The sequence below is a fragment of the Dipodomys ordii genome, unplaced genomic scaffold (assembly GCF_000151885.1).
Source record: "Dipodomys ordii isolate 6190 unplaced genomic scaffold, Dord_2.0 Scaffold2, whole genome shotgun sequence".
Classification (NCBI taxonomy): Eukaryota; Metazoa; Chordata; class Mammalia; order Rodentia; family Heteromyidae; genus Dipodomys; species Dipodomys ordii.
The window spans coordinates 454,033-463,754 of record NW_012267218.1 but is presented as its reverse complement, the minus strand read 5'-3'; the positions used below and the strand labels follow the sequence as shown (position 1 = coordinate 463,754).

Sequence of the window (9,722 nt, the reverse complement as noted above, 5' to 3'; positions counted from 1 at the left end):
CCCCCCTCCCCACCCCCCTGTCCACCTCCCCTCAGCCCCACCCCTCTGCCCACCCCAGCCTGGGGCTGCTTGCCCCCTCTCCGTTCAGCCTTGGGAAAATTACCTAACATCTGTGCCTCAGCACCAAGTGAAGAAAATGAGGGGCACTCCAGCCCTGGAGGGGAGGGGGAGGGGCAGGGGGAGGGGAGGGGAGGCGGAATGATGCAGGGTTGGGAGATGAAGCACAGAGCACCCGCTGCCTCTCCCTCTCCTGCCAGCTGACCCCAGCCCTTCCACAGTGCTGCGTGGGACCGCCGGGCCCCTGCTCCACCCCACCTGCTCTGTGAGGGCCTCCGGGGCCTCCTCCCAAGTCTTGGGTGCGGAGTCCACACACTCCCACCTGACGGGGCCATGGCTCTCCTCTCAGCCTCCCCTTCCGCTCCCCTGGACTTAAACACGGCTGCACACTGCAGGCCTCGGCCTCTCCCAGACACCTCCCCTCCCGTCCCGTCCTGTCCAGCCCTCCTTCCCCACCTGCCCTGCCCCTCCCACACCCACCTCCCTCCCCGCTCCCTCTCCGGACCCCACACGCTTCCTCTCAGTCCCGTATCAAACCCTGGCCCCTGAGAAGGATGTCTGTGAGTTCTGCTTTCACCCCCAAACCTGACTTGTGGCCCCCCAGTCCTTACAACCACCCTCTGAGCCCCCCACTCAGCACAACTCTGCAGGGAACCCTGCGCCCAGCGCCTGTCCCTGGGAAGCTACTGACCTCCACCCACCACACCCAGAACAGCAAGGTCCCCGCATCCTCCGCCTGACCCTGCGGCCCTCCTCCCCGCACCACGCCCATCTCCCCTCCCACCCCACCCGTGGTGCGGGGCAGGTGCCACAGCGCACCAGCAACTGTTTGCTGAACCCATGCAAGGGCAAAGAAGGGGCAGGCGCGGAGGTGCTCACCTGCACTCCCCAGGCACAGAGCATCCCCCGTGGAGCAAATTACATCCTTGTTTACACACGGCTGTGAACAGAGGGGTGGAGAGCCTAGATGCAGCCAGCTCAGCAGCTCAGCCAGGCCCGGCCCAGCTCCGCCCCAGGCCCCTCCCCCTCCGGGCCCCGCCCGCCTAGGCTCTACCCACACACCTTCCTTGCACTCCTTGCCCATCCAGCCGTCCATGCAGGCCTTGTTGCCATACTGGTCACAGGTGTAGTGGCCGAAGAAGTCATTGCGGGGCCTGCAGAACTTGTTGCAGGTGGCACTGTAGTAGTTCTCGTCGCAGCGCACCCGGATCTGCAGCTCCAGGTGAGCCACGTGGCCACTGAAGTGCAGGCTCTTCCAGCGGTCCTCCGGGTTGATCATGCCAGCGTGGGACACACGCTCAATCAGCAGGTCCTCTTTAGGGCAACAGAGACAGCCAGCTACATCACCACCGCTACAGGCCCAAGAAACCAACCTGGCCCGCCCGTCGAGGGACAGGGAACAACCTAGCTCTAACCTGCAGTGGCTGGGAGGATGAAAGGTCCCAATACTAGCCAGAGCACACTGGACACGCAGGCCCAGAGCTGCACAGAGCCCCGCCCCGCCCTGCCCAGCCACCCTGAGCAACATTCTTGCTCCAGCCCATACCCACAAGGTGGATGGCACAGGAGGCTGGGGCCTGTAAGGAGAAAAGGCTGGACCACAGGCTTCCCTGGGGAGACCATGGCTACGCCAGGGCACAAACCCCAGGCCCCAGCAGGCGTGAGCCCTCCACTGACAACCGGGTGCCCCATGCTGGCTAGCACCCCTGCAGGGCGTGATGTCTGGCCCACAGGGGGGCAGCACTCAGCCGTCCACCTGCACAGCCAGAGCTACCTGGCAGCTCCAGGCACACTCTACTGACCCCATCTTTTTTCTCTTTTTTTTTTTTTGCCAGTCCTGGTGTTTGAACTCAGGGCCTAAACACTCTCCCTGAGCTTTTGTTTTGTTTTTGCTCAAGCTAGCACTCTATCACTAGAGCCACCACACTGCTTCCAGCCTTTTCTGTGTATGTGGTACTGAGGAATCAAACCCAGGGCTACATACATACTAGGCAAGCACTCTAGCACGAAGCCACATTCCCAGCCTCGTGTTTTTAAAACTGGGGTTTGAACTCAATGCTTTGAAGGTGCTAGCTAGGCACTCTACCACTTGAGCCACAGCTCCAGCCATTTTTGTGTGTTACTTTTCAAATAAGGTCTCCTATTTTTGCCCAGTCTGGCCTTGGCCCATGGTCTTTCTATCCTCATCTCCATGTAGCTGGGACTACACACACACACGGACACTATGTCTAACTTACTGCTCCATCTTAAAAGAGCCTTCCTTGGTCTTCAACCCCCATGGGCCTAGCTGGCCCTCAAGGAGTGGTGGGGCAGGTGCCATAGGCCAAGGTAGCCCTGGCTCTGTGCCATCTCTCCCCAGACCTCCACAGGAGACTCAGGAACCCCACGTCTCCCCTCCGCATTAGCACAGGCCAGGGGTGACCAGTTCGCTGGGCCTCTGCTAACCAGGCTTCCAGACCCCTCCTGAGGCCTTGCTTAGGCAGAAATGGGCCACTGGAGGGTGTCTTGCTCCTCCACATAACCAACTTGGGCCCCACAGGAGAGCAACACTGAAGCCATGAGCAGGAAGGTGTGCAACATGGCCGAGCTTCCTGGAGGCGGGGTAAAAAGGGCAAACCGCCCACAAGACCCTCCAGGTAGAGGAAGCAGTCCTGGAGCCTGAGCCTCTGACCCCTGCAGACAGAGAAGCAAGCCCAGGGGTGGCAGGGCGGAGGCCGGGCCTGCGGCAGCCAGCTCCCCGGCTGCCCGGTGGGTTCACTCACCGTCTGGAGTGGTGTCGTTGTCCCAATCCCAGGCCTCTACGATGAGCGTGAAGGAGCGCTGTGGACATGGGAGGGTGGTCAGGTACCCGAGGCTACCTGCCTGCCCCCATCCCGAGGCTCCAAGGACCCCACTGTGTCCCCTCCACAGACTCCAGATGCCGGCTCAAGTAAAAAAGACCCTCCTGCCCACGAGGCTGAGGGCTCCACATCCTGGCCCTTAGGACCCTCCTGCCCAGCCTGTCCCACCCCACTCGGAGAGAGAGAACTGGACCAGGCTGTGAAGGCTTCCCCAGAGCCTGGCAGGATGCTGGGGCCAGAGCTGGGAGAAGGGCACTTCCCTTCCAGCAGGAAAACCCCGGCACCTCAGAGCCTGGAAACCAGCCGCTCAGCTACACGCCCACTGGAGAGGGACAATGCCAGCGGCCACCCTGGCCGCCCCTCTGCCAGGTATATGGGGCATCCACAAAGTACACAGGGCCTGTGGTCAGGACCCACACAGTAGGTACACAGCAAACAGGCAAGACCCACAGACGTGTCCAGCCCCAAACGGGGGGAGGGGGAGCCCTCGCTATACAGATGGGGAAACCGAGGCCCAAGAGGCCCTGGGCCTTGCTAGCACAACCCTAGTCCCTGGTTGCTACAGCCCTGGCCATCTGGTCCTTCTGTCCCTGGCCAAAGGGTGCTGCCACCAGCTGCTGCCGCAGCCCCCCAGTGAGCCCCGTGGTAACCCTCAGGCAACCAGGGCCTGAAGCCCGAGGCCTGGCTGCACGAGGGTAAGCGTTCCCCTGACAGGAAGCGGAGGCCCTGGCAGGCAAGCCTCCTCTCAACCCCAGGCCTGCCTCCTCCCTCGTCCTCCAGGCCCACCCAGCCCAGGACTGAGTTTCCACCTCTACCCAGACCCACACCACCAGCAGCTAGGCTGGGCGCAGGAAGCCGCCCTGGCTCCATGGGCCACCACAACCCCAGCTCTGAAGTCTGGCTTGCTCCTTGTCCATCCTGGCCACAGCCCTCTCTGGACCACCAGCCACTGCTCTCCCCCTGGGCCCCCCAGACTGTGCAGGGTGTCCATGCAGGCCCCGTGGCAGGGACTCCGGGAGGGCGTCCCTCCCTCCAGGGCACACTACTGTCTGGATGCCTGCCACCCTTGGCCTTTCGCTAGCGACAGCGGGTACCAGAACCCCTTCCCGGCCTCACTTTGCTCCTTCCCTTCCAGCGCCACCACCCACCCACTCCTGCATGGCGCCTGGGCCAGACACCACGACCCCGACCCCGTGAGCTGAGCACACAGAAAGCAGGGCGCAGACCAGGGAGGCGCAGGAGTTGCAAGGGGGTGACTGCAGGGCGTGAGGGAGCCCCGCAAGGAAGCCACAGGCCGGGAGAGCAAAGGCGTGGGACCGAGGCCACTCCAGAGAGCCGGCTCCTTGGCGCCGCTGATGCCCAGCAAAAGGGTGGCCACCAGGGACTGACCACAGTCTGGCTGTAGATGGGCACAGGGAGCCAGCCGAGAGCCGGATGTGTGAGGTCAGAGCCACCTGCAGGCCCAGCACAGGAGGCAAAGCCCAGGCCTGGGCTTCCCACGGGCAGAACCCACGTGGGCTGCAGGTGAGCAGAAGCCTCTCCCGGCTCCCAGGAAACCCACGCCCGCCGCACAGGTAGAGTTACCTCCCCCTCAGCCCGAGCCTAGGGCTCCGGTTACCAGCTCCCATAGGGACACACTCCTGCCTGCCGCCCGCCAGCTGGGCTCCCTACACCTGGACGGCAGGAAGCTGGAGAACCTGAGCCGCAGGCCGGCTGAGCGGCCCCACCTGCCACCACAGCCCCCGCCACCCGCCAGCCTCCAGGATGCGCCCTTCACGGCAAAGCAAAGGGCCGTGGTCACCTGGCCCGGGGCCGTGGCTGGGCAGGGCTCATCGCTTCTAGTCCTACCTCACGGAAGGGACCCTGCCCTGGGCTGGAGTTCTGTGGGGACACGTGGGCTGTGGGGCCAGAGGACGGGGAGAAGGGGCAGATTAGAGAGCAGTTTCCTCAGCCACAGTAGAAGAACCAGGTCCTTCCCTCCAGACCAGCCTGGCTGGCCACCTGTGTCCCAACATCCAGAGGCCTCTCCAGCAACAGGGCTCTGCTCCAGGTCCTGCTGTGCTCCTCCCGTAAGCGTAGCCTGAGCGGCCCCAAGGACACATCCCAGCCCAAGTTCATCTCATCATCTTCCGACTGGCTCCAAGTCCCCCAACGTGCCTGGCAGGGCAGGAGACCAAAAGCATGGAAAGAATAGGCATGGGAACAGGTGCGCGGCACCCCGGCCCCAGCACCTCACTGCCCAGGACACCCCACAACCCAGGGCAGCCGAAGCCCAGGCACCCTGTGGGCCAGGCCTCCAGAGCCGAGAGCCCAGGTCAGCATCCCACAGAACAGCAGCTCTTAGAACCAGCACCATAAGCCCTAGCAGAGATACATTTCATGAAACCTGAGCTTTGGAGAGGCCAGGTCTATGCAACCCATTGTCACCCAAGGGACGCCCTCCCCCCCAGGGGACAGGGCCACAGCACAAGCAGACGGCAGGCCCACCCATGAATGAGCCCAGATGTCCATGCTCCACACCAGAGAGGGCAGCGCCTTGCCCAGGTGCCTCACTCATGGGGACCCCAGGTACTGACTGAAAACGGGGTCCCCATCTCTTCACGCTCACCTGGGATTGCAGCTGGCTCAGCCAGCTGTTCACGCTTAGCTCAGGATGGGATGAGGGGACAGGGGACAATTCAAGAGGGGCACAGGGACTTGCTCAGGATGGAGATGGAACAGCTCAGGATGGAACATGGTGACAGAGACCTGCTCAGGATGGAACATGGTGACAGGGACCAGCTCAGGATGGGGACATGGTGACAGGGACCTGCTCAGGATGGGGACAGGGACCAGCTCAGGATGGAACATGGTGACAGAGACCTGCTCAGGATGGGACATGGTGACAGACACCAGCTCAGGATGGGGACAGGGACCAGCTCAGGATGGGGACAGACATTAGTTCAGGATGGGGACAGACACCAGCTCAGGATGGGGACAGACATTAGCTCAGGATGGGGACAGACACCAGCTCAGGATGGGACATGGTGACAGACACCAGCTCAGGATGGGGACAGGGACCAGCTTAGGATGGGGACAGACATTAGTTCAGGATGGGGACAGACACCAGCTCAGGATGGGGACAGACATTAGCTCAGGACAGGGCCAGACATTAGCTCAGGACAGGGCCAGACACCAGCTCAGGATGGGGACAGACACCAGCTCAGGATGGGGACAGACACAGCTCAGGATGGGACATGGTGACAGACACCAGCTCAGGATGGGGACAGGGACCAGCTCAGGATGGGGACAGACATTAGTTCAGGATGGGGACAGACACCAGCTCAGGACAGGGCCAGACATTACCAGCTCAGGATGGGGACAGACACCAGCTCAGGATGGGGACAGACATTAGCTCAGGACGGGGCCAGACACCAGCTCAGGATGGGGACAGACACCAGCTCAGGATGGGGACAGACATTAGCTCAGGATGGGGACAGACACCAGCTCAGGACGGGGCCAGACACCAGCTCAGGATGGGGCCAGACACCAACTCAGGATGGGGACAGACACCAGCTCAGGATGGGGACAGACATCAGCACAGGATGGGGACAGACACCAGCTCAGGATGGGGACAGACACCATCTCAGGATGGGGACAGACACCAGCTCAGGATGGGGACAGACACCAGCTCAGGATGGGGACAGGGACCAGCTCAGGATGGAACATGGTGACAGGGACCAGCTCAGTATAGAACGTGGTGACAGGGACCAGCTCAGGATGGAGCACAGAGATCCTCTGGAGTAGAGACCCAGCCTACAGCACAGCTTCTAGCTCAGGTCCTGCCAGGCTTCCCCAGGACACCCCACCTAGATACCTTAGAGCCACCTGAGAGGATTCCAGCAAGTGACAATCCCTTCCCAACCAGCCCCAGATGTACACCACCAACCACCCAGAGCACCCACACCAACCCAGAGCACCCACACCAACCAGAGCATTCACACCAACCCAGAGCACCCACACTAACCCCAGATGCACACTACCCACTACCAGTTCAGAGCACCCACACCAACCCAGAGCGCTCACACCAACCCAGAGCACCCACACCAACCCAGAGCGCTCACACCAACCCAGAGCGCTCACACCAACCCAGAGCACCCCCACGATCTCAAAGCCAAGACATCCATTTCGAGCTCTGCTGCTGGTCAGCTCTCCCTGACAGCAAGCCCTCTATCTGCCTGGTCACTGACAGAGCCCCACCCTGACCCACACCACAGCCTTACGCAAGACCCTCAACCTGCCAGGCTGAAGCCAGATGCAGAGTGAAACAGCCTGGTGGAGCCCACGCCAGGCAGGACCCTGGCTCTACCAAGGAGTGCAGGGAGAGTGGGACAGGGCCCTTCAGCACAGAGCGGAGGCCTGTGGTGGGTAGGGCACGCAGGGCTCGGAGCCAGGCCCTCATCCACTCTCACCAGCCCGTTCCTGCGCTCACCACTGGCCCACCACAGCACCTACACTCTTCTGCCCATTTGCCCCTCAGAGACCTTGGCCTCATGCTGGACGGCTGGGTTAGACAATCTAGGGAGGACTCCAGGATGGACCTGAACTGAGGTCCCCACAGCTAACCTCAAGAGGCCTCAACATCAGGGCACTGGGACCTGTCTTGGGGGAAGAGAACCAACCAGCATTGCTGAAGGCCCTGTCCCAGCACGCCGGAACCATCAGAACCAACCCACCCCCAGGCCCGCCTCAGTGTTTCCACAGGGTCCAGACCCAGCCATTCCAGCATACAACTAACCCTTTGCACCTACAGTGTGGTCTACCTCCAAGGAAGGAGGCCAGGGAGCAGAGCCTTGCCCTGGGTGGAACTCCTGGGCTCCAAAGCTGGGCTAGCCACCTTCCTGCTATACCGACATAGCTGACCCTCTGTGCTTGCCAAGGAAAGCTCGCTCGCCCGCTCTCACTCTCTCTCTCCTCTGAACTGTCCATCAGCCACCTGCCACACCCACAGAGTGCTCACACAGAACCAACATGGCTTCCACCCTGCCACCCAGGAGGACACTGCCTCCTGAGAGCCATCCGGAGAAAGCGGCAGCCCCCCTCACTGGGGCAACCCCATGGCTCACCCACGCAAGACGGCAGAGCCTGAGACAGACACAGAGCCACAGGCCGTGGATAGCAAGGGAGAGTACATGTGGAGCCTGGCCTTCTACATGTCCTTCTACAGGGAACGCTCCTAAGCTACTCCAGGGAGCCAGACAGTCCCAGGCTGTGCTGGACAGAGTCCACTCTACCTGCCCACTGAAGCCTCTGTCTAGGCCCCAACACCATCTACCATCTCCAGCGGGAGTCAAGTGCACCGGTAAACACCCAGACCTGACGCACCGCAGCTCACGGGGCAGAGCTGCACTTGCCGCAAGTCACGCAGCGCAGCCGCAGGACTGCTGCCCACCCAGGAGGCTGGCATCACGGCACCAGCTCCACACCTGGCAGCCACAGTGTGCCCCAGGAGGGACAAGGATGCCAGAACTGCCCTCTGAACACGCCAACACCCTTAGGTCTGGCCCTCCACCCAGATCCTGTCCCCTGCTGGGACATCTGAAGGAAATAGCTGGGAGCAGAAAGAGAGATGGCCCTAAGATCTGAGCCAGGCGCCAAGGACAGCAAGAGCCATCCCATCCCATCCCATCCCATCCCAGCCGGCCAGCCACAGGGGCAAAGAGCCACACGGGACACGCGCTGGCCCGCCCCATTCCTCCAGGGCCTCCCTGCCCCCACACCACTGCTGCCAATTCGAGCAGAAAACACATCCTCAGGTAGCGATTTGGAGCCTCGCTGGCTTGGGCCCAAGTGCAGATGACAGGCTGCAGGCCCTGCTCAGACCTGCCTGCGGTGCCTGTGGGGGCGTGGGGGTGGGGCTTACCCTAACTGCCTGGGCTCCTCCCAGGCCTGCCCCTACCTTCTCCAATTTGGGGACCTACACTGGCCAGCCTGGGAGTCCAGCCGACACAGGGGAGGGGAGGGCTGGAGGACTGTGGCAGCACCTTTATGGAGGTGCGGGGCTGGGGGGGGGGAATCCAGGAAGGGGTGAAGACAAAGCAGAGGGGCCAGGCAACAACCTGGGGCTCAGAGCCTGGGCAGGGGAGCGGCTGCTGGCTCAGCTTTGGCCAGGCCTGGCTCTGAACCATCTGTTTCAGGACCAGGTCACTAGGTGGATGAACTCCCGTAGCTCCTGGCCGCTGGGGCAGCAGGGTCTGCATCCAGGAAAGTCCCCAGGTCCAGGCTGCGCACCCCTGTGCACAGGCCTCCTCCAGGCTCACCCAACCCGAGTTCCACCCCAGGAACCCCTTTCAGGGTGGCTGTCATTCCTACCCCCACCCATTTCCAGGCCCACTGATGGTGACCAAGCAGGTCAGGACCTTTTGAGCCCATAACCAGAAAAGGGACAAAGCCCTAGAAGGCTCCCTATCCACGGCCCTCTCCAGCTCGGGATCCAGGCAGCGGCAGCCCTGGGGTCTGTCTCTGCCCGCTGCTGGGTCCCACCACCGCTGTCCTAGCCAGCTGGCCCTGCACAGGCCCCAGCTTCACCGCCGAAGGACACAGGACATCCCCTGCGCGGATTCCCGCCCTTCAGAAAGCAACGAGCACATCAACACACCCACAGGCAGCGGTGCCACAAAGGGCCACCGAGGGGCTCCGGGCCGCAGGCCCTTCTGCCAACACACACAGCTTAGGCCCTGTCGGCCAAGGGCCGAGCCCTGTCCGTGTCCCCGGGGCATCCAGGAAACTGCAGGGCGGGCGCAGGCTGGCTGTGGGCCCGGCCGCTCCGCCGGGGCCTGCCCGGGA

The 9,722-nt window shown here is 62.5% G+C and overlaps 2 protein-coding genes across 2 annotated transcripts in view; both read right to left on the bottom strand.

The window, feature by feature from the left end:
- Nucleotides 1-7,792, bottom strand: part of Jag2 (jagged 2) — a 27,003-nt gene extending 19,211 nt beyond the window's left edge. The window contains exons 1-8 of the mRNA XM_013012730.1: nt 7,787-7,792; nt 4,883-5,054; nt 4,046-4,296; nt 2,820-2,877; nt 2,584-2,648; nt 1,604-1,634; nt 1,120-1,371; nt 937-997 (exon numbers count right to left, since the gene is read on the bottom strand). Of these exons, the coding sequence (XP_012868184.1) occupies nt 937-997; nt 1,120-1,371; nt 1,604-1,634; nt 2,584-2,648; nt 2,820-2,877; nt 4,046-4,296; nt 4,883-5,054; nt 7,787-7,792 (896 nt within the window). The remainder of the gene's footprint in view (nt 1-936; nt 998-1,119; nt 1,372-1,603; nt 1,635-2,583; nt 2,649-2,819; nt 2,878-4,045; nt 4,297-4,882; nt 5,055-7,786) is intronic.
- Nucleotides 7,793-9,341: 1,549 nt separating this feature from the next.
- Nucleotides 9,342-9,722, bottom strand: part of Nudt14 (nudix (nucleoside diphosphate linked moiety X)-type motif 14) — a 9,884-nt gene continuing 9,503 nt past the window's right edge. Inside the window, 1 exon segment of the mRNA XM_013012719.1 lies at nt 9,342-9,504. Within this exon segment, the coding sequence (XP_012868173.1) occupies nt 9,342-9,504 (163 nt within the window).